General features: G+C 43.0%; 1 protein-coding gene across 4 annotated transcripts in view; it reads right to left on the bottom strand.

Moving 5' to 3' along the window:
- Positions 1-5,526: 5,526 nt before the first annotated feature.
- The window catches only part of DGKG (diacylglycerol kinase gamma), a 206,065-nt gene continuing 187,186 nt past the window's right edge, over positions 5,527-24,405 (bottom strand). For all 4 annotated transcript variants that reach the window (XM_036349800.1, XM_036349802.1, XM_036349803.1 and 1 more), the window contains 2 exons: positions 17,555-19,893; positions 5,527-6,769 (listed from right to left, as the gene is read on the bottom strand). In XM_036349800.1, coding sequence (XP_036205693.1) covers positions 19,795-19,893 — 99 coding nt within the window. In that variant the 3' untranslated portion in view covers positions 5,527-6,769; positions 17,555-19,794. The remainder of the gene's footprint in view (positions 6,770-17,554; positions 19,894-24,405) is intronic.

Below are 24,405 nucleotides of genomic sequence, written 5' to 3'. Positions count from 1 at the left end.
TTGGTAAGGAATATATGTATGGTGGTTCATGGTGGTGATGGTGAACGTGGTGGTGGTGGTGGTGTGTATGTGTGTGTATGTGTGTGTGTATGTTGGTCATGGTGGTGGTAGGACTGAGAGAGGGCAGGCCTATTGGCAAGTGAAGATGAGGAGGAGTAGGACTGGTGGGGACAGGACAGGAGGAGGGCCCAGCAGGCAGAGGAACTGGACCAGTAAAGGCATGGAGATGAGGAAGTCCAGGGGAATGTACGAGAGGAGGGCAAGGCTTAGGAAATAAGCTAGGATGGAGTGTTTAATTTTGATAAGTCCTTTCTGATGAAGACAATGGCAGTTTTGCATCCCCCAGCTGTCCTTTTTCCTAAGCTCATATGAGGATCTTGGGTTAAAGGAGCCATTTTCTTTCCCAAGGACCAAACCCCAGATAAGACGTAGGCCTTATGACAGAACCACTGAGTACATTCTGGGCCCCTTTTCCAACTGGGCCGCTACATCAGGAATAGCACTTAGAGTGTGCAGCCTCCCAAGCTCTCAGAAGAGCCAAGGTGGATTCTACTGGGCTTGGGGCAAAGGAAGTATAAGTGCTAGAATCCCTGAGGCAAAGGCCAGAAGAAAGTGCAGTGTGCACGCATCTACCTGCCAGCAAAGCAAGGGGATCATTAGCTCCCTAACATTCGTGGGCTGCCCTGGCTAAATCTGCATTTTGTGGAGTTATTTTTTTTAATTTTATTGATTTTTTAGAGAGAGGAAGGGAGAGGGATAGAGAATTAGAAACATCGATGAGAGAGAAACATCCATCAGCTGCCTCCTGCACACTCCCCACTGGGGACGTGCCCACAACCAAGGTACATGCCCTTGACCAGAATCGAACCTGGGACCCTTGAGTCTGCAGGCCGACGCTCTATCTACTGAGCTAAACCGGTTAGGGCTGTGGAGCTTTTAAAAGAACATACAAAGAGGCTGATGGTAGGAGCTGGCTCCCTTTCTCAATTTTGGTTTGCTTTTCATTACTTTCCCCTCTCTAGATAGGGTCAAAGCTGCTGCATGATTAAACCTTGGCTAGATAAGCATGGTTGTTTTCCCCACTGTATTAGACAAGGAAAGGAAGCTAACATTTATAGAAAGTGTAATGTTTGCATGACACATGTTATCATCATAGTCCCCTGAGAGGTAAGTATTATCATCCCCATTTAGCAGATGAGGAAATGGGGGTACGAGAGGTAAGGTACCGAGCCCAAGATCACTCTGCTCACCTCTGTAGTGAGCTCCCCATCTCTGGTCACCTAGCTGAAATTTGAACCCAAGTCTGTTTGGCATTAAAGACCATGCTCTTTTCATAACGCTTCCTGAAGTTTAATAGGCAGAATGATGTAGTGAAATGATGATGCATTTTATTATCAGATAGATACTCAGAAGTTCAAAACCAAGCTCTTCCCTTCCTTGCTTCCTTAGCAAATGTTCATATGGATTTTGAAGATTTCGTATAAAAATTTTTAAGTATCTCATTAATAATTTTATATTGATTACATTTGAAGTGATAGTATTTAGATGCGTCGAGTTAAACAAAACATTTGATTACTTTCACCTGTTCCTTTTTTACACTTTTTAAAAAACGGTAGGACTAAGAGAGGACAGGCTATTAGCAAGTGGCTGATAGGAAGATTTGAACTTTCCAATGTGGCACACATTATATGTCTACTGAGCAGCTCCACTCTAGAAGAATGAAAACATGGGATGATATTTCCTATCTCCGTGCAATTTGATCTGAGAGTATTTATCATGTGACCTCCCCAGGAAGGCACACAGAGCTGCTTAACAGGTACCATCTCTCCCTTCCTGCATCATTTAAGTGGGCACTGTAGGGGGGTTCACTGTGGAAACCTTGGTCCTATGATAATATGGAGAGGGTGTCAGGTGACAGCTGCAGAGCCTCTTGTTCAGCTCTCCTGAAGATTCTTTAGTTTTTGTGTCCTGCTCCTTGAGAGATAATTGTAATTGTCCCCCTGACCCCCCCCCCCCCCCCTAAAAAAACCCTAGCAAAAACAAACCAAAAAACAACTCAGGGCTGGCAATCAGATGAAATAAATGTTGCTTATTGTCATAGCCCCTCAGCCATCTTTGTTTTTCTTTCTTTTTGCAGAAAAAAAGCCGTGTGAAATGTTTTGAGTGAAGTCTGATGTACAATATCTTCATTAGATTGAAAGAGAAGAAAAACCACTGGATTAATGATAAGGCTTCTTCTAACTAGATTCATAAAACTGGGAAAGGTCTTGGGAATTGAATGGTCCCACCCGGATGCCCTGTCCTCAGAAAGTGAGGCTCCGAGAGGCTAATGGTCTTGCCTAGGGTAACAGACCAGCCAAGGTGGATGGGGCCTGGAACCTGGTCTCCTGATCCCCCTTTTCAACATGCATCTACCACACCACATTGCCCATTTTTCTCTGAGATGCTTTCTTCCCAGCTCCTCCCTCCCAAAGCAATCCCCTCCCACCCCCAGTTTGGTAGTTCATCCTTTTCTGCCTAACTCTCTGACCCAGTGTCTTCTCCTTAGCATAAGGGGTGGTAGAAATGGGAGTCAAAAAGATCTAGACAGGCTAAAGGATGGGTAGAAATTAACAAGATAGAATGGAACTAAAAAAAAAAGAGAGTTTGAATAGCTACTAACAAATGGAGCCAGGGAGACTTTCTTGGCCTCAACAGAGATTCAAGTGAGAAGACGATATGTGTGTGTTTAGAGGAACATGGATTTGGACTCATAGGCTTAGGGCTTGAGGCCTCGGCATATGTCCTTGGAAAAACCTTAGTTTCTTCATCTTTATTAACCTCCCTGGATTGTTGTGATGAGTAAATGAGACCACATTTTTGAAAGGACTTTGTGATCTGTGAAGCACCATAGCCATGGTAGTTATTGGCATTCACTAGGTGCTGGGGGATGTTGGCTGTGTTCACAGGATGAATGAGCAGGGTGACACAGTTGCCAAAGAAAGCCAATGTGACATCCAGAGGAAAGGATGCAACTCTGCCTTGTCCACCTGTTTCTGGGGCACTGCGCTGTGTTCGGTTCTGGGAATTGCATTTTGAGAGGGACTTTAGCCAACATGTTTTTTCCAGAGAAAGTTGCAAGAGTAAGTTAGGGTCCAAGAATCATGACATATAAGGGATGATTTAATGATTTAGAGGATGTTTAGTCTGGCGGAAAAATAAAAAATAAAGACTTAGGATGGGGTAGCTGTTTCCAAATATCTAAAAGCTGTCCTGCAGAAGAGAGGTGAGATTTTGTGTTGCTAGTGGCCAAGCCAGGGCTCAATAATGGGAGTTAATGGCAGGCAGATTTTGGTGCAATAGGAGCCTATCTAAGGCTCAGAGAACTGATCCCATTTGGGCTCCTGGGAAGGTAGTGGGCTGCCCATCAACAGTCTTCAAGCAAGGTGACTGGGCACAGGGCAGATGCTGTGCTGGGGAATCTTGCTTTGGCTGAGAGGTTAGGCCAATTGTTCTCTGTGATCCCTCCAACTCAGAGACCATGATTATCTCCTGGTCTCTCTGGTCTTTCTGATCTACTTCCCTCACCGTTTTTGCTGCCTTTGACTTTCTATTTCCTCTGTGAGCAGCATTAGGGTTTTAGATTTGGAAATATTTCTGTAATGATTGATAGTCCGGTTTAATGAAAAGTAGGAGGAGAGAACATTTAGGAACAAAGACAGTTTTATTACTCTTAGGGACACACAGTAACCTGTTAAGTTGGGGAAGAAGCAGGAACCTGGTCTGGTGTGTTAGAAAGTCCTGTAAATGCTACAGCAAATGGCTTATTCTTTGCTACTGTTTAACATGCAAGCACAACTGCTAAAGGCCTTTGTTCTCGAATGGACCAGCATCTTCCTTACTTATGCAATTCTTTTGTTAGCTACAGATTTTAAGAAAATTCTCCCTATAAGAATTTTATATCATAAACTACTTTCTGGATTCATAATTTAAGTGTTTTTGCTGCCTTGGTTATATGAAATTTGGTGTAGATGTTTTATTTATTTCTTGACTCCAGAAAAGCCATTTTCTTCAGGAAAATATTGTTCACGCATAGTTAGTGTTGCAGCTGGGAGGTCATAGGATAGTTGAATCTCCCCAGTGGAGTGGGCAGTTGAGCTATTTCCAGTATTTTGTTCTGCTCAAGTAGCAATTATGCATCTGTCTCACAGTGCCCCACCTCAACATCCCAACATCCATTATTTCAGAAACCTCCACCTAGACAGAGGCACAAAATAAAACTCGGCAAGTCCAGGTGGAAGCGGGAGGGGTTGGGTAGGAGTGAGTAACATTTTTGGTTAGGTTCCCTGAGGCTGGAGTCCTTGCCCAGCCCTGAGGATGACAGTGGGGATGTGAAGACTAAGGGTTCAGGGTGTGAGTTCTGGGGCTTTTGGAATCTAGTGGGTCAATTGAGGTAGGAAGAGCTGTAGAGACAGCAGCAATGGCTCTTCAAATCTCAGGGACTGGCCAGTGAGGCCAAGCCGGGCAGAAAGGCAGGGGCTGAAAAGACAACAGGAGCCTGCAAGCAGTTGCAAAGCATCTGTGGCCTCATCCTCTGGGGCTGCTACCCCATTGCAGGCCCCAGTCCTTGCTGCAGCGATGTTGAACCCACATCTCCTCCACCTCCTTGCCTAGCCCCACCCAGGTGTGACCTTGAATCTTTGGCTCAGGACAGCATCTGCCTGAGGCCAGATGATGGACTTGTTCCTGGGGGTCTAAATTCTGGGGAGAGAAGCCAGACAACTCTGATGTAAAGTTCATGCCTTCACTTTCCATTTGCCCTTTCATTCCAAACCTGCTTCCTCTCCAGGTCTCTTCTGTCTCAGGGTGCTCATCTACAGGCTCCAAATTCTGAGTTGTTCTAAAGCCCTGGCTAGACTCTGTCCTCCAGAGTGCCTGCCCTCTAGCGTGGTGTGGTGCAGTGGCTCCCAGACTTTCATAAGCACACAGATTTACCTTTAGCCTGGATCAAAACCAGTCAGAATTCAGGGTCCCATTCTCAGATATCATGATTCAGGACTTCTGAGTGGGGCCCAGGCATCTGGACCTCAGGGGTTTCTGATGTAAGCAGTCCATGGGCCACACTTGGAGAAACACGAATTTAGAGAAGAGAGCATATTGGGGTATGAGAGAGACAGAACTGAGTTACTTACTGTGCTACTTGCTGAGCAAGTTAATTACCATGTCTGAGACTTTGTTTTCTCACCTATAAAATGCTAACCACTTCACAGGAGAGTTTTCAGATGTCAGTGAGATGATAGATACATAATGTTTAGCAAGGGTTTATTTTATAGGATTTTTGGCTTCCTCTCACTCTCCTTTAACACCTGGAAAGTGGCAACAGAGACCTTCAATTCTTACCAGTCCTGGCATATCAGTGGAACCTCCCTGGTAGTGGGCAAGTGTGGAAAGGTTACAGGGTAGTCTGGAGAGCATGTGTGTCTCCAGTGCCTGTGGCTGATCAGACAATCTGGATTTCTCAAGCAATAGCATGAAACCACTAAGAAGTCAGAGGTCAGCAATCTGCTGTCATTTTTATTTGTAGTAAACCACAGTCAGGACATACATATACACAGTACATTACAGAATAAGTCCACGGCACTCTGTGCAGGCAGACGGGCAGGCTGGAACAGGCAACCACCACCACAGAACAACATATCTGTGGGTGGGGGAGGCAGTGGAGGTGGACAAGCAAGGAGGGAAGGATCTGGACCCTGGCACTGTGCTAACTATTTACTGCCTCAGTCTCGGCTGGTAGAGCCTACATTTCTGGGCTGCAGTTAATGTGTTTTGGGACCTGTAGCTTCAACTTGTGCCCAGGGTCACCCCCAAACACTGAGGTTTAGCTAAGCTCCCTAAAAGGAAGCAGTGTTTTCCATTAGTGGGATTGAATTCTCTCCTAACACACTGGCAGTTAGAAAGGGTAAAATAGGTTTGATACATGGAAGGGAAAATACTTACACTTTAGGGATTGAGTGTGTCTGTAGATGTGTGTGTGTGTGTGTGTGTGTGTGTGTGTGTGTGTGTGTGTGTGTACCTAGGTGGAGAGCTTATCAAAGAGTTTCCTTGTAGTGTGTTTTGTTTCATGTTGGTCCCCCAAATTAGTTGATTTCTGAGCATGACCAATCCTCAAGAGGGAAGGTAGATCTTGGCTGAGGGTTGGCAGTGGCCTTCCTAGGTCAGCAGGGCTGGGGGAAGACCCAGGGGAACGAGAACCCTGCCCTCTCTCTGATGGCCTTAGTATTTGCCCCAGGTGAAGGCAAGGTCATTGAAGTGGGAAGGTCTTTAGAGCCTCCTTGTTTGGTAGAAAGAGAGGACCCAGAAGGCTAAAGGACATGTCCAAGGCCATGTGGCTGAGATAGGACTGTAGCCCACTCCCCGTGTTGCTCTTGTTTCCCAGGCAGGGTTCTTCATCCCTCACACCATCATGGGATGTGGAATGGCTCCCTTCCTTAGCAGCCTCTAGGGAACATTTGTTAGGCTTTTCCAAGATAGAGGGGTCTTACTTGTTTTCTGAAGAAAGAGAAAAGCATCCATCAGAACCCCCTTAGCTGGTGGCTTCTTGGAATTATGATTACTTGCTAACAATAGCAACTTCTCTGTGATAGCTACCGAGCATTGAGGACAATGGTACAGAGAGGCACAAAAGATTCTTCCCATTTTATGAAAGAGGGCAGCTGTGCTGTAAGCTGGGTCAGCAACTTGCTGTAGGATCCTCTTCTTTTCTGTTCACTCTCCTGCCTCTTGCTATCTAGAGAAGAAATAAATAATAAATAAAATGTTGCACTTTTTGAAATCACCTCCTTTTCAGGTGACCTAGTCACTAGACACACTGCCTCTATCAAGACTGTGAGCCAGGGAAGGGAGTGTGTGTGTGTAGGGTGAGAGATTAAAAAAAAAAAAGACCGTAAGCTACCTTGATAGGTTTCCACAGAACAAAAAGGGCAATATCTGGAGCATTAGGCACTGTCCACGTGTAGACATGGCTCGCCTCTACCCAGGTGCCCGGGAGAATGGCTTTGGAGAGAAATGATGTCTGTGGTGACATAGGAACCAATGCTGAATGGCCACCGTTCTTTATTCAACTATAATCATCAGAGCACAGACATTATACTATGCTGGCTACCAACTCTGTATGCAAGGTTGGATTCAATGACATCTGAAGAAGGGCCTTTCCAATAGGAGGGGCCTATGATCCCTGCTCAATGGACTTTTCATGTTTATTGAAATAGTCTATCAGAAATTGTGACTCCAGTTGGGTTATACATATGGTTTTTTGCTTACTTGTTCTGTTTCTGTTGATTTTACAGAAGCTAACCCCTCTTAATTTCCATGGCCTCTAGTCCCTTCTTGGTTCCTGATTCTGTTGTTACGTGGAAACAAATATCCTTATGATATGGATGTTCACTATGTCACTTTGGGTTAAACTTCCCATCAGTTTTATACTCACACAGATACCTTATGCCTGAGATGTGATTCAAAAGGTAATGAGAAAAAGAATAGTAGCAATGAACAGAGGGGTTTGAGTTAGACATTAAGGACAATTTGTTGAAGGGAGAAGTTGTGAGACACTTGAATACACCCTGAAATTGGGCTCTGGGCACTCCTCTGATCTTTCTTGGGCCTTTTAAACACAGACTTGCCTGGAGTTAACAAAGTGGGTAGACATTCTGATTTTATGTATGGATATTCTAAAAATAGAATCATGGGGGGGGGTAGAAGAAAAATATCATGAGAATAAAAGAAGAAAAAGTGAAAGAAGCAGGAGCTAGGGGTGAGTGGAGGTTGTGAAAAGCAGAATGTGATGGGAAAAGATGAGAGGTAAGAGGACTGCATTGAGCCATGTTAAGTTAGGGGGCAGTGCCTGGCAAATAGACATTGTTAAATAACAAAATATGTATTAATGAATAAGTGAATAATTGTATTAGTCCTCCTCTCCAGCCCCATTGTACACGTAGGAAAACAGATATCATAGGACTTGCCCAGGTACTTGTCAGGCCAGAAAGTAGAGTTGGTCCCATGTGAGAAGCAGGGATGTGCTGAGCAGAGGTTGAGGAGTACATTTTCCAACCTGATGCTGTGTGGGCAGGAAGTGCCTTGGGTCATGGTCTATGAACTCAGTAAGGACACTGAGAACAAGCACCGACTGAGACCCCAATTTTCTCTGGCATTGCCTCCAGCACCTGGGCCCAGAGCAACTGAGGCAGCAGAGCAGAGCATCACATCATCATGGGTCCTCCCATTTCCTCAACGGCTGGAGAAAAACCAAGTCCTAACCTAAACCTTCCCTTCGCCTCTGGGAAGCCATGTAAAACACCCACTGAGTTTGGAGGTTGGGTCGCTTCACTTCTCTTTGTTTCCTGAGTACAGTTCCCAAAAGTTTCTTCTTGGCCTCCAGAAAATGGAGTCTGGGAAAGAAAAGGCGTTCTCTCCACGTCAATTGGAGGCAGGATCAATTTCCTGCAGATGACCTGCCTTTGAGAATATCCAACAGATTTCCATAAATGTTTTTTATTTTTCCTTTGTCGGGAGATGGGAACTCCCATTTATTTCATCTCTCTCTCTGCCCTAGACCCTGTTCACCAACATCTCAGAAGGGACATTGAAATTGGAGCCCTCTGAGATGTCAAGGAGGCTTCTGTCCTCAGATCCCATTTTATTCCTCTTATTGCTCCTCTGTGGTGATCCAAAGAGCTGAGAAAAGGAGCAGTGCCACCACGAAAGGGGCTCAAAACACACAAGTGAACTTGGTCTTTTGAATACTTATTTCCTCCCATCAGGAAGCTGTGCCAGTTTTAATCACTGGAATGTAGGAAGGAACATTGTGCTTCCTTGACTACTGCTACACACGGCTAAGGCACAGCAGTACAAGTAAGCCTCTCTGTTTTGAGGAGATAGAGAAAAGAAAAATCATGTTGCCTACACAAGGCAATGGGAGGGTGCAGAGACCCGGCCACCATCCATCTCCCGGGAAGGCCTGCCAATAGCTCTTACATAAGCTCCAATGAGCTCATGTGTTTTCACACCCATCTGCAGATCCTGGGCATCAGGGCTAGGGGTTAGGCTGGAGGAAGGAGATCAGAAGAGACTGTGTTCTTTCAAAGAATGGGGTGCTCTGGAAAGAAAACAAGTTCCTACACTCAAGATGGTGAAAATAATTTTCATTTGACTAACATGGACGTTCATTGCTCATGGCAGCAACGTAGGCAAGGAGAAGGTGATGCTTGGTCTATGAACGCCACGGTATGTGTAGGGAGCGGCTAAAGGGTTAAGCCTCGGACTGACCAGTTGGCAAAGCCACAAACAAGTCCCAGCTTAGAGGGCACAGTCCTCTTAGCATAATTAGGCTTGACCTTATGAGGCTCCCTAGATCTTATCTGGGTAGTTAATGGGCTGTGGGAGATGCAGCAAGTGCTGCCAAAACAAGTGAAACTCACAAGAACATTGTAACTATGGTGACCACTACCTTGTTTACCTCTGGCTATAAAATAAAGGCTCAGCTTGCTGTCTGGATCTCTTTCTGTGGCTTCAGCCAGGCACAGGAAGATCCACCTAGACCAGTGATGGTGAACCTATGACACGTGTGTCAGAGGTGACAAGTGAACTCATTTTTTTGGGTTAATTTTTCTTTGTTAAATGTCATTTAAATATATAAAATAAATATCAAAAATATAAGTCTGTGTTTTACTATGGTTGCAAATATCAAAAAATTTCTATAGGTGACACGGCACCAGAGTTAAGTTAGGGTTTTTCAAAATGCTGACACGCTGAGCTCAAAAGGTTCGCCATCACTGACCTAGACGCAGCTTACTCTCTTTGTCTGTCTTTTCTACATCTTTCACCGCCCCCCCTCAGGCTCACTGAACCCTTGGCTGTGCTGGCAGGGCACATGAGCTTAACCCTATAGCTGCTCCCTACAGTATGGGGGAAGGGAGGGTGGGGTGGAGTGTTTAATGAGTCAAAGGTATGCAGATAGGCACTGAGGGGATGGTTAAGAAAGCTTTTCCTACTTAATGTGTGGGAAGCTAGATGGGTGCTGGGTTAGGTTTGCCAGCCACAGCTGAGAATCAGGCCATGGTTGAGTATCAGGTCTTGATTTCCGGTTGTTGCCATCAGCTAGGTAGTTCTTGAATAGGAAACTCATTTCATTTATTGACTGAGACAGGATGAATATTCTGGAACCTGCTGTCTCATTTTACCTGCTTCCCTTTTGTTTGGAAGAATCACTGAGCCAGCAGACTTTTGCAAGCAAACTAACCAACATCTTGCCTATATCTTGTTCAGAACATCTGCAGTTTGCCTGCCCTGACCCCAGTAGCTAAGCACAGAGCAAGTGTAATAATACCCACTTCCCTTACACTTTGCCTCCTGAAAATAAAATCTCATCCTGCATAAGGGAGCCAACGTCTCTCAACCAGGCTTCCCAGACATTCTCTTGGGGGTTGACACACTTCCAGTTCAGTTGTGTCCCAGTGGAGGGGGAGGATCTGTCTGTACATCTCAGCTGCTTACCCCTCCCCCAGTCTAGCTCCATATTCTTCACTTATGGAGGCAATGATGAGAATGTGTTTTAATCTGATTGAATGAATCTGCAGATACGATGTTTCACCTGTCCAAAATAATACTGTGCCCAATCTTTATGTAACTGCTAATGCTTTAAACAATTTTTATTTAAAAAATAAGAACACACAGTATTCAGGTAAATTTCTAACTCCTCCAAGCACTTTGCATTTTCTCTCCGGCATCATTCTTGCTTCTAACACTTCCCAACTTAGTGTCTTCTGAGAATTTAGTTAATGTGCTGTTTACCTTTGTCTTTCCAGATCAATCAGGAACATTTTGAGTACAGCCAAACCTTCCTTATAGTGATACCTGATTAACTTCTATTTGTGACAACTGGAGTCAGTCAGTTGGGAAATGACTGAGCTCATATACTCAACACTCTGACATCTTTCTCCAGCAACGTGGAGGACACACACAAGCTCTAACACTTAAAGGATCTCCCATGATGATGTATGTGCAATATTTTGGTGTGAGATGTCATGACATCTATAATTCACTTAAAATATTTTGATGAAAGAAAAGATAAAACAAATATGGCAAAATGATAAGAACTGTTGACTCTAAGTGACAGATATGTGGGTTCTCATTATACTCATGGCTCTGCTTTTCCATATGTTTGAATATTTTCATAATAAAAAGAAATGATTACCAGATGTTCTAATTCCAGGAAGTGTATTTAACTGGGGATGGGGGAGCTTCAGGAGGCTGATAGGGAGTGGATGGAGGTGGAAATTGCTTCATCCTCTTAGGTTTATGATCATTTCCTTAATGCCTGGTGGTAGCAGAGTATGATGACAGCAAGCCCCGAACAACAATTCACTGACATCCTCTATTATTAACACCCTCCATGCATATGTGGTTCTCTAAGTGAAAAGATTTAGTTCTCAATCCTTTTACCTCAAGAGTGTTGGGGAGAGAGGAAATATTCAGCAGGAAATGTTTTCTTTTTTTTGAAGATCATGCCATTTTCTGGTAACCAATAGGTACCAGTTCTCTTAAAAAAATAAAAAAGATAAACAAATAAATTCATTAATTACTGTTGTCTAGTCCCTCAACAGAAAATGCTGACTTTCTGGAATCTCTTTCTGGATTGACACTTACACTGTGGGGTTTATAAATTCCTTTCCTTTTGTACTGTCTAAGGTAAAAAGAAATAACCATCTTATTATCCCTTACCTTGTAATTCTTAGTAAGACTCCATTTTAAAAATAATTTATTTTGGAAAGGAAAAAAATTAAAAAAAAAATTTTTTTGGGGGGGGGACATTATTTTAGAAGCCATCTTTAACCCCAAATTATAATTCATCTAAGAGATTTTTAAAAGACCACTTCAAACTTCCATTCCACCTTTCACTATCAGTTACTAAGTCAGATGTTTGACTACCTGACCTCATTTCACTGCTCCTGATCTTTAAAAAAATTATTTTTATTTATTTTAGAGAGGAAGGAAGAGGGAGAGATAGAAACATCAATGATGAGAGAGAAGCATTGATTGGCTGCCTCCTGCACGTCCCCTACTGGGGATTGAGCCTGCAATCTGGGCATGTACCCTTGACTGGAATCAAACCCGGGACCCTTCAGTCTGTAGGCTGACACTCTATCCGCTGAGCCAAACCGGTTAGGGCTCACTGCTCTTGATCTTTAACATTGTCTCTGTGAATCTTTTAATATGACGTTTCATATTATGTGAATGCTCTGATCTCGTAGAGTTCTTCATTGGGCATTCATTGTTGGCTGTCTATTTTCTGAGTAGTGTCTTAGGATATGGCCAAGCTGGTGTCTTGGAGAGTGAACCTAAGAAAAAGGGAGGTGGGTAAGGTGTGCATGGACCTTCTGCTGCCCACATCTGCCCCTTCTCCTCAGTGTGCCTCTGTGCCCAAATGAATGGTACTTGCCACTTCTGCTCTGTGGAAGAGGGAGGAGAGAGACTTAGATTTTCAGTTTGAGAAGGAAGTCATGTACAGGGGATTGGTTTGGGGGTAGCAAATCCCTGTCACCATGCTTGAGGCTCAGAGGAACCAGTGAGGGCACCGCAGGTGTGAACATGGACTTTGAAGACAGATACTGACAGATCTGAATCCTGGATCTTCCTGCATGAGGTTTGCTCTCATATGTTTCTCAGTTTCCTCACTTGTCAAATGGGGAACCACATAGGACCAACTTCAGGTTCTTGTGAAGTTTAAAAGTGGCTTTGGCCTAGCTGGTGAGGCTCAGTGTTGAGTGGTGGACCTATGAACCAGGAGGTCACATTTCAATTCCTGGTCAGGGCACATGTACAGGTTGTGGGCTCAATCCCCCAGTTTGGGGGGAGGGCATGCAGGAGATAGCTAATCAATGATCCTCTCTCATCATTGATATTTCTATCTCTCCCTCCCTCTCCCTCTCTAAAATCAATAAAAGCATATTTTAAAAAGTAATAGGCTTTGGACTGGACAATAAATGATAGTTGCTATTTAGGAATGATTTTATCAATGCCTGGAAATTTCTATTTTACCATTAACTCAACTTTATGCATTAAAAATATAAGATTCCTCAGTCCCCTTTTCCATTTTTGGACCACAGTGTTCATGCTCATCTCCCTTGCCCAAATAAACCTGCTAAAAAATCTTCAGTTCTCTATCTCTTTTCATCTCATGAATCTGTATCTTATTATGTGGGTCTCTTACTGTGTTGTAACTCCACTCATGTGCTGTTTTTTTATTCTTTGTCAATTCTGACCTGATCTCTAAGAAGTAGAATGCAAATATTTCTGTCTTTCTGTCCAAGTTGAATTTCATATTTTCTGAATCATGAAGCTGCCCTCCATGTGACCTAGAAAGCCCTTTGATGATCCATATTTAGCTGTATCCATCAGTCAACAGATGTCTGGGTAAAGGCCCCCATGAGCTCCCTCTACATCCTGTGGTTTCAAGTTCCTGAGTTGTTAGTTAAAAAGCTTTCATCCCCCCTCCCCCACCTCCCTCCCTATCTATTCCAGGGTAGAAGGACAAATACTCACTATACTTACTGTACCTATTAATTCATTTAACAAATATTTACTCATTAGCTACTAAACATTAAATACTGGGTTAGATGTTATCCTCTTTGTTTCCAAATTGCATTTAGAGTAGTCCTCCATATTTCCTGATTACTTCTCTAGAATCTGCATTGAGCATCCAATTAAATGGTCTCTTCTATTTGCAGTGTTTCCTGATCCTGGGAGACTTGGAGGCTAAAATTGCAAACTCTGATGCCTTGCTATAATGTACCTGCCCTTGCCTCCACAGATTTCAGGATAACATAGGTTTATCATTGGCTCCATCTAAGGGAGTTTAGTTAGTAGGTGAGGCTGCAGGGCTCTGCTTGCCATCCTGCACCATGGACATGAAGAATAAAGTGGTAGCAAGGGTGGAATGCCCAGCAAGTGAAGCAGCTAATTTCCAAAAACCTTTGGTTTTCTATGTCCCTGGTTTCCCACAGAGATGCCCATGAAGAAAAATTCCTCTCTGTTTTTGGAGCTTTCTGGATCTTCCCATTAGATTGCTTCTCTTGGCATATGAAAGGCAGCCTGCCATTCTGTTCTCCTGTGGAACACAGATGGCCCAGCCCACGCCTATCACTAATGAGGATCACATGCAAAGCCTTCTTGCTGGAGGTTCCTTTCCACAATCCTAGCTCTCCTTCCCCAAGCAGGCCAGTCTCTGCTGACCGTGGCATTTCAGTCTGAGAAGGGTGCTTGGGGCTCTCTCACTCACAGAGATAAATAGAAAATTTATTATGTAGGCCTGGGAAATGAGTCCCATTCAGTTAGCATTTGAAACATTGATGATTAAGGGATGACTGCCAATTTGATTGCAAGAATGAGGTAGTGGGTTCCAGCTGTCCATGGAGGTTGTTGAATTTAAATGTGGGCAAGCATTGGAAGTTCTTAAATAGGAATATGATTAGATGGATATACAGAGGTTGACCAGAAAGGAGATTACAATGTCATGTAACCTCACCCAGGATGATAGCAGGGTGGGAAATAGTTATATAAGAACGTTAAAGACATTAAAATATAGTAGAAAAGCATACATTTTGACGTGAGAAAGAGCCATGTCAAATCCCAGCTCTATCACTCGCTATCTATCTGATCTTGGATAAGTACTTCACCTTTCTATATACTAATTCCATACCTGTGAAATAAGTACAATGCCCATATGGTAGGCTACTCTAAGGTTTAAATGGGATAGCACATGAAAAGACTTTGATGCAGTGCCTTGCACCCAGTAAGCAATACATGGGAATTCCCTTTTCTGTCTCCCTTCTCTAGTCCTCTCTGTAGTAGAAAGTTACACGATGCACTCCAATATGCTGGACTATCAGGTGAGCTAAAAACAATGGCCCCATGTGCAATTCTGTACAATTTTGCTCTTCTTTTCTTTCTAAAATTTGATTGATATTCAAGATGTGGGATAGTTTCTTTTTCATTGTTATTGCAAGTCAGATGCAGGTCTGGTATTTGTGACCAGGAAAAGAATCCCAAACTGCTAATATGGACCCCGATAGAAATGCAAAATTTCTTTTTGTCTTAATACTGTAACTCATTCCTTTAATTCTCACAGCTACCAAGGAGAGATCACTACCACTGGCTGCCCTTGAGGGTACAATGAGTCAGATTAGTCCTCCCAGGTGTAAGTGTGGTACAACGGGTCGGTATCCACTTATTCAGACATCTCTCTGGGAGTCACCTTTCATTCTTTCAAAAAACAAGAGAAGCCAAGGTAGACTGTTCAAAAAGAAGTAATAGAACTATTGATTTAACATTAATGCTTACAAAAACACTTCAACAGCTTTTTGAACAAGGTAGAACCACCACTGCTTGTTTCCCACCCCACTGGGTCAAGGCTTTCCCTATAAGAGCTGGTGGCTGTTCATTCCCCCACAAGGTAGCACTCGCCTTATTAGGTCACCTCTAAGAGCAGTCATTAAATGGAGTAAAAATAGACGTCTTTACAACTGTGCTGTGTAAACCGAGTTCTGTTCTCTGGAGCTACACAGATGAAGCCTGACCCCTGTCAGCTATCATGTTTTCTCCTTAATTTCCCCCCGATCCCAATCCCTTCAGAGGGCTGAGTCCAGATCCAAGGTTCTTGCTTGAAGACATGAAGAACAATGGGAACAATAAAAGTAGTTAAACAATCACATAGAAGAAACAAGAAAGAGTGTCTTAAGAATGGACACTCCTTATCCGAGAAAATTACTTTTTGGAAGAATATTGCAGAGGATGTTTACTTTCATGTTCCCATCTTTCCCTAAAACAAAAAGAAGAAATAGTGGGCCCAAGGCAGTGTTTCTAATCTATAGATGTTGGCAGACAAATAAAGGTCCCTATGGCTCTTTACTGTGAGTTCTTAGAGATAAGCCCCTGTATGACTTTCCTAGAAGGGGATCTAGTACTTTTTTTTTCATGGAGCATTTTATGGATACTAGTATTTTGTGAAACACATTTAGGTAATTATGGTTTCAGATATTCTGTTTGAAATAACCTCCCGATTGATTATTGCTGGATCCGTGAACTGGTGGCCAAGAAACACTAGGATGTTTCCTTGCTTGGAGAGTTGGTTTCCTTGCTTGAAGACTCTTCCTCTCCCTCCCCATCTCCCTTCCTCTCTTCCTTTAACACTAGCATTAGGCACTCACCTGTCTGGGAGTTTTGAGGCGGGGGGAGGTAAGCCTGTGACATAGGGAATCTGGGAGTCTAGATCCTTCCCATCCACATGATTCTATTTTTATGATCCCAATTGTGGTAGTATTCCATAGAAGGTACTAGCTGGGACAGGAGGTAACTGAGAATTTTGGCCAGCAGGAAAGGGGGATGGAGATGGGAAAAGTTGATGCAATTATTTTTGGCAGGATTTGGAACCAAAGCAGCAGGAGAGAGTAAGTTTTAAGACTCTCTGGCAAAGAAACTTCCTAATCTGTCACTGAGTATGTGTAAAAAAGTGATTAGTGGGTCTCTATATTTATCATGATTACTCACAAATATGTAATTTACATAATATATGCAGCACATTAAGTACTATGTTACCTTATATAATGTGCATATGTATAATGTATATACATGTTATGTAACTCCAGTCTGGAGGCTCTTCCAGGTTCTGCCAAGTATTTCCTAATTTATTTGGCAATTTTAACATATCTTTTCCATCTGTGGAAAGAACTCTCTTGAGAGGAGCTGGTCTCTGACCTGAAATGTAATCATCCTACTAAGTCTATCTCAATTCTCAATTCATTGGAGGAAACCCACAAAGACCAAGCCATAGCAACTCCTAGCCCATTAGTCCAGGGACAACACAAGGTGTCAAAGATTCTTGTTTTATTCTTTGTATTGCTAGTGGGGTAGAAGTGTGGGGGCAGGTGAGAACATGTCAGTGGCATGGCCAGACTAAGAAAAAGGTGAGAAATCAGAACTGAATTATCCCCCGACTGCCTGTGTGATTTTGAGAAGTTACTAAACCTCTGTAAGCCTTGTTGTTGTTTTTTTCATTATTAAGATTGGAATGATAATACCTCTCTGCCAATCTCAGAGGTTGCTGTGAGGTCCACTCTGATGAGGCACTCTATAGTAAGAAATCACAGTCGCAGAAGTTAAGGGATGAGTGGCAAGATCAGAATAAACAACAACCCTAGGCTTACTGAAGGTACTAAATTGGAAGTGAAATTCCACCCAAGTTTGTTATACTCTGGCTCTAAGGAAGACTTGGGACATGTTTCTCAAGCAACATTGTAAGTCCTATGCACTAGAGTAGAGTGGGCAGAGGGCCAGTTTCTCTGATTTGTGAATCTCTGAGAATCAGTTTCATGTGTTCATAATAGTGCCACGTGTCAACAGCCTCAGTGTTGGGGGATCAGGGCTGAAACACATGCAAACACTTCTGTAAATGCCTTAGCATTGATGACCCCAAACCTGAACCTGTGTGTGTTTCAGAATCAATTGGCTTCCAAGATGGTACCTGCTGTCATTCTGGAGCTTGTTGATCCCATCACCATGGCTCCAATTCCTCAGGAGATTCTTCGGGTGGCCTGGTTTTCCCCTTGCCTGGTGCTCTGCACTGTTAGGTTGAGCAGGATGGTCCTAGATGTCCAGTCCACACGGTCATAGATGACTGCTTCCTTCAGAGTTAGAATCAATTTTTACACACAATCGTAATTTTCCTTTCCTTGAACAAAGCTCCTGACTCAGTGCCAGGAGATTAGAGGAAGCTCAGCGGAGCAATGTCCAGTGAGCCCAGGTTTCCTCTTGAGGAATCTCAGAGGGGATGGAGGCCTGAGGGAGCAAAGCAAATGTTTCTTCTATCGAAGAAGCTCCATAGACATTTGCTCTCGGGAAAGGAGGGTAATGCCAGCACCAGCTGAATGAAGCCCACTGAGCTTTTTTGAGACCCTTCTGCGTACTGGCTGGTAGTACCTTGCAGAAGATACGTCAGTCCTCCTGTGACTTTCCACGGAGGTTATCCCTGCAGCCAGCCAGGTTGTTTCCGTGCTGAGAGACTATGATGACCGTGATGAGGTGATATGTGGAGAGTTTGATTATCTGTTCAGTGCCTTCAACTCAGACCAACTTCTCATCAGTTCAGGCCAAAGAGAATCGTTGAGAAGCATCAATCATGAGGCCTCATTTTCTCATGTGGGCTTGCCCTATGCACACATGTGCTGCACATTCATTCTTCCCTGGCAACCTGGATCCAAATGGAATCATTTCTCAGTGACCAGAAATGACCCTGTTCCAAGATGTGTGGTTATTTTCTCTATCGAGTATCTTCTTTTTTTTTGTATCTTCTTAAGTGGCACCTATTCCCAAACCACATTAGCCAAGATATCATGGGCAAGTCTCTTAATTTTCCGAGACTCGGTTTTCTTATCTGATAAATGGAAGAATAAATCCTGCCCAGTATATATTTCATGGTTGTTTTAATGATCCAGAATAGGAATCCTCAGTTTCTCTATGATAAGAATCTACTTTCATTTCCCTTAAATCTCACAGTCACCACAGGGCAATATGTCTTGACAAGGAAATGGTGGAATGGAGGAGTAAAACCCTTCTTTATCTTTTCCATTTTCTGTTCCTATGCTAAATATATATTTTAAATCTGGAAAAGTCCATCAGTAAATAAATATTTATATTTATAAATATATACGCAACACATATATACACAAATAAGACCATCAGAAGGGCCCTCAGGTCATACTCTGGGAGGACTAGGTGCAAAGAGGCTGGAGGAGCCACCTGATGGTTTGTCTCCTGGTCTCCTCAGCAAACGGCCTTTCCCGCCTGACTTCTCTGCCTTCAGGAATAGACTGCCACCAGGGCTTGGAACTCAAACAGGAAACACACTTTGGCTTGAAAAAGAAAGAAGCTGGGGGTGGTTTTTTTTCCTTCCCTTTTTATACAATATTATGACACCAATTTGAAAAATAAATCCCAGTTTCTCTGCTTTTCCTCCCAGGTGTTCACAGGACTAAGAAAATAAATACCACATCTAAGGTATGCTGTGCAGGCAGCTCTGGGGGCTCCTGGAGCCGTCTCTAAACAAACACAGCCACCAGGAGAAGGCTTCGGGAAATAACAAGTGCCCACTGACAGCGAAGAGAACCAAGAATGGAAACACAGCTTTGCACAGCCTTTCTGCCTCCTCAGCAGGTTCAGGGAAAAGCTGTTGCTCTCGCTGGAAGGACGACCAAGAACTCAACGTGCGCTTGCTGAGCCCTGCCAAGGGTTATGCTCTGAGCGTCGGAGGCCATTTGTCTCTTTACAGAGGCACCTTTGTGTAGGCTCTCTGGAATGGGAGCTCTTTCCCTTGGCCACATCCGATCTCACCATAGGCAGGAAACCTGCAGCCTGCTCCTTGCGAGTGTCCATGAGGAAACTTACAGGGCTGGTGGGAAGGAAGGGGGAGTTCTTCTTCAATCTGGGAAAGCTTCACCCAAGGCCTTCTGGGAATGTGGAGATTGCTGCATGAGCCAACCATACCCCGGTGGACCCCAAGTCCATTCAAAATGTTCTGTTGCACTGGCTCTGTTAGGGTATGTCCATTCTTGAAATAAAGAGAATGTATGCCAGAGTGAAGGGTGGCTTAACTTCTGCTGGTTAGAGAGGAGAGTGTGTGTGTGTGTGTGTGTGTGTGTGTGTGTGTGTGTGTGTGTTACAGTTTCTTGTCTTCTGTCTTGGTTTAGCTGGCAATTGGCACATTGTTTAGTCTTTTGAACGGCTCTTCCTTCTCAGGGAAAAGAAGCTGCTCTTCTGGGGAGGTCCCATCATCATGGGTGCTTGGTTCTTGTGGATAATTTTAATCTAAAAGCAAAGAGGCAGAACTGAATTAGTGGCATGGAATCCCAGAAGCGTATGGGAGAGTGAGTCTCAGAGAGAGGAAGGAAGACCAGCTTCAGGTTGGAAGGAGCCCCATGCAGAAGGATGACTGTCCTTGAACAACTTCAGAATTGGCAACTGGACCCTGACTAGGCCTGGAGTTTGGCACTGCTGGAAGTGAGGGGCGGAAGCACTGGGGACAGACAAGTGTGAGCTTCCCACGTGGTAGTCAGCTCGCACCTGTCTTGTGTCCTTGCTATTCATAGACTTTCAGAATGTCACAGCCGGAGGATACCTCAGGGACCATCTCATTCAACCCCTCTGCAGGATAAAGGCCTAAGGTTACACAGAGAGGGACAGAACATCCAGAGCCCAGTTCTCAGATTCCCAGCCTCCACTCCTAGCCATTCCTGCTTAGGCAGTGCTGATATGTCAACCAGTAACTCAAAGTTGACTTTCTGTTGAACCCCTGACTCAAGCAACATGATCTGGAGAATTCCCAAGTGTGTCTCCCAGGTCTTTCCTCTTTTCTTCATCTAATGTAGGAGAGACCTAACTTTATTTTAAAAGCATATGGGTGTTTTTTTTTTTTAATTTTAGGTTTTATGAGTATTTTCTCCTGTAAACTTTAAGTCAATTTGAAGTAGAAAAGATTGGTGAATGCTCATTGTCTTCAGGGCATGGATTCAAAATTCTTAATTCCTATTTACATGTGGCCTGGTGACATTGCCACTTCAATAATCTGCATTTTCAGTCTATCAACAACATTTATCAAGTCTGATGTATTCAGAGTAGGAAGATGATGTGGGAACAAGAGAAATTTAGGATTCAAAGACCAGGGTTTGTGTCCCAGAATTCCCACCTCTTTACTGTGAGCCTTTGGAAAAATCCCTTAGCTTTCAAAACCCCATCTGGCCAACTGTAATATGAGGATATTTTTCTCACAAAGTTGTGGAGGTCAACTGGTAGACTGTCAATGAAAGCCCACCATAAAGTGTAAAATGGTAACTAACAGTTAAGTAATTGGTATCTTTGGAGGAGAAGGAAAAAGGTGTGTATCAAAAGCAACAGAATCGAGGAGCCCTTTCTCATGGTTTTTATCACATCATTGGAAATGACAGTGTGACCACAGAAAGCAACAGAGAAACTACTGGAGAAACCCATCAACATGTTTAAATGAATGTAGCTTAAACCAAGTGGTGCCAAAAAGAAATTAGGTAAGGAATGAGTAGTCTGAATGGAGTATTTGAAAAATACTTTTAAGATCTGAAAGGAAGGGGAGGAAATGTGCTGCTGAAAAGAGAAAGGGAAGACACTGGGTAGAGGGGCCACGTATAAACTGGTTGAATGGGGGGCAAAGGATGAGACATGAGGTTGGGAATACAGATGGGATAGGGCTTTAAGGGGTTTAATGTGAGATAATAGGGAACTCTGGTAACTTTTTAAGCTTGAGAATAACATGATGAAAAAGAGTTTTAGGAAAATTATTTAACAGTTGTTGTCAGAGTGAGCTGGAATGAGGAAGAGTCTGACCAAGAGGGTACTGTGGAAGCCAGGTTTAAATTTATAAGGCTCCAGGCTATGGAAAGGAAAGGGTGGAACCAAAAGCTGTTGTGGAAACTTCCTGAGTGATAGAAGCTGAAAATGATTCTCCTGTTGGTCTAGAGCAGCGGTTCTCAACCTGTGGGTCGCGACCCCTTTGGTGGTGGTGGGGGGGGGTCGAACGACCCTTTCACAGGGGTCACCTAAGACCATCGGAAAACACATATCTAATTACATATTGTTTTTGTGATTAATCACTAGGCTTTAATTATGTTCAATTTGTAACAATGAAAATACATCCTGCATATCAGATATTTCCATTACGATTCATAACAGTAGCAAAATTACAGTTATGAAGTAGCAACAAAAATAATTTTATGGTTGGGGGTCACCACAACATGAGGAACTATATTAAAGGGTCACGGCATTAGGAAGGTTGAGAACCGCTGGTCTAGAGTCTGGAGATTTGGAAGGGGAGTCCATCTTTCTGTTTTGTGGTAGTCACCAGAGGAACAAACCAAGAACATTTCAAGCAACATTTTGTGTTATGTGCCTTATTATGGGCATTATGGTTATTCCAGAATTTATGGAAGTGAGGCATAGACTGGGGACTCTGACAGCACTTCTCTGAGGCATGTAATTTTGCTCTCCTTGATGACAGCAATTTGTGGCACATTTCCTTGTGGTAAGCTTTCTCTTACTGCCTGAGCACACAAGTCCCCTGAGGGGAAGAACTTCATCTTACTCACCTTGGTATTCCCGGAGCAAGTGCAGTGCCTATTCAGAGGACATGCTGTGGAAGTACTGACCGATTAGAACAGCAAGAAGAGAGAGAGAACATCATGGCAGTGGTGGGTGGCTATGCTTGAGGCAGAGTGGCAACTGGCACTGCCTACAATTTCCCACGGATGGAGCCCATTTTTTTTTCAGATGATAGAAGACCCTGGCTTCTCCTTTTTCTCTGTCTAGCTGAGCTATTTGCTTGCTTGTTAGCACTTCCAGGGAGAAGAGAAGGAAGTGAAACTCAAATCCCTCTCATTTGGTTTTTCAGCATTTTTGATGAAGGTCTTGATTGGGTAGGAGTTTGGAGACCCTGGGTAACATGAGATTTTGATGTGGTTTGTGGATTCAAGTACTATAGATAACTGAGAGTTGACTGTATGTATGTGCACTAAAAACAAGAAATATGAGTTCATATCCTCTTTTGGAGTCAAAGAGATGTTGGTCTCTTACCCCCTTATACCCAAATTAGGAGGGGGTTGGTGAAGTTAAATAGCAAAGATCTCATTTTAGAAGGTAGTTGGATGTGGCTAAACCTGACTTTTTGACCCCTGATGGAAAGAGAGCATTCATGTTTCTGTAGTTAGAACTAAAGTTTCTCTGGTAATTGGGCAGGTCAGGCAAGTAACTAAAGCCTCTATAATTTCTTAAACACCTTTCATAATACTTACAACATCTGACAAGCACTAGGGACAGCAGCCCCATGTTCCTAGTTCTCTGCTCTATTATAGAGATAAGTGATATAGTGGGCTCTTGTGATAGCTTGAAATTCACAAAACTACTGCAGCATATAATTCCCCATTGAAATGAGTAAATTTTAAAATTTCACTAGTGCTGGGAGTTGACTTTGTTTTGGGGGCCATCTTCTGGAAATCAACACATTTTTATTACTTCAAGAGAAGCAATAAACTGAGAGACTTACTCCTCAACGTTGCCCTCTCAGGGCAAATAATTCAAATCATGCCCAGCAAAATGGCCAATAACAGTAAGAGTGGACCCTTCCCTGATCATTTGGGAAGTATCCAAGTCTGCCCTAATTTCAGTTGGAAATAAATAGAAAGGCACAAACTTGAAAGGTCTCAACTTGATTTTTTAAAAAGTCAGGGAAATATTCCTGCTTAAAGTGAGCCTTGAGGAGGAGAGAGGGGTTTTGCAGTTTTCCAGATCTTAGCTATTTCTGGGTTCTCCAACATCTTAGGAGGCCCAGCTTCATAAGAGTGTTTCCTGCCATCAGAGGCTTTCAAATGTAGCTGGACAATCAGGTTTTAGTAGGGGTGGAGAAGTCTGGGATTTATTGATAGGTCCGGAAGTTCAACTAGATTATTGGTTTTCAAAGTGTGGTCCCTAGACCAGCAGTATCAGCATTTCCTGGAAACTTGTCAGAAATGCAAATTCTTAAGGCATCCTGACCTACTGAATAACACAAATCCAGCAATCTGTGTTTTGAAAGCCCTCCAGGTTATTTGAACATATACTCAAGTTTGGGAATCACTGGACTAGTAGAATCCCTTTCAACTTTGAGATCTTACTGGTACTATTATCTAACTCTGGGAGAAGGTTCTTAATTTCAAAGCTCAAATGATGCCACCTAACTGGTGGTAAAGCAAGAGAGGCCATCTTACAGAGCTGCAAGCACAAGGCAAGTCTTTAAATTATGACTATTTTATACACAAAAATCTTTATGTGTAAACAAATATATCCCCACTTTTAAGAATTTAGAAATTATGGAAAAAATTTAAAAATCACCTAGAAGTAATTGCTGTTAACTTTTTGGTATATTTTTTCCAGTTTGTTTCTGTGCTTATATATTTTTAATAAAATTGAAATCAGCTATTTCCATTTAACGTTATTCTGAAAGCATTTCTGATATCATTAAAAATTCATTATATAATTTCCAGTGGCTGAAAATTATTCCATTTGATGACGTTCACATAGCTTATCTAACCATTTCCCTAAATGTTGGGCTTTTAGGTAATTTCCAATTTTTTTTTTGCTATTATGAATAATATAGGCATTTTAAACACTGGTTTCTGTATTTCTGGAAACTTGCATTTTACTTAGAATAAATACCTAGAAGTACATGAACAATTTTAAGGGTCAGAGTAAATGAACTGGATTTAATATTTGCAAGGATCTTCTTGATACATGGCTCCAAATGCTTACCAGCACAGCTGT

This window comes from Myotis myotis, unplaced genomic scaffold (genome assembly GCF_014108235.1).
Source record: "Myotis myotis isolate mMyoMyo1 unplaced genomic scaffold, mMyoMyo1.p scaffold_m19_p_2, whole genome shotgun sequence".
Lineage (NCBI taxonomy): Eukaryota > Metazoa > Chordata > Mammalia > Chiroptera > Vespertilionidae > Myotis > Myotis myotis.
Note: the sequence above shows the minus strand (reverse complement) of the source record. Positions and strands in the feature narration are given on the sequence as shown.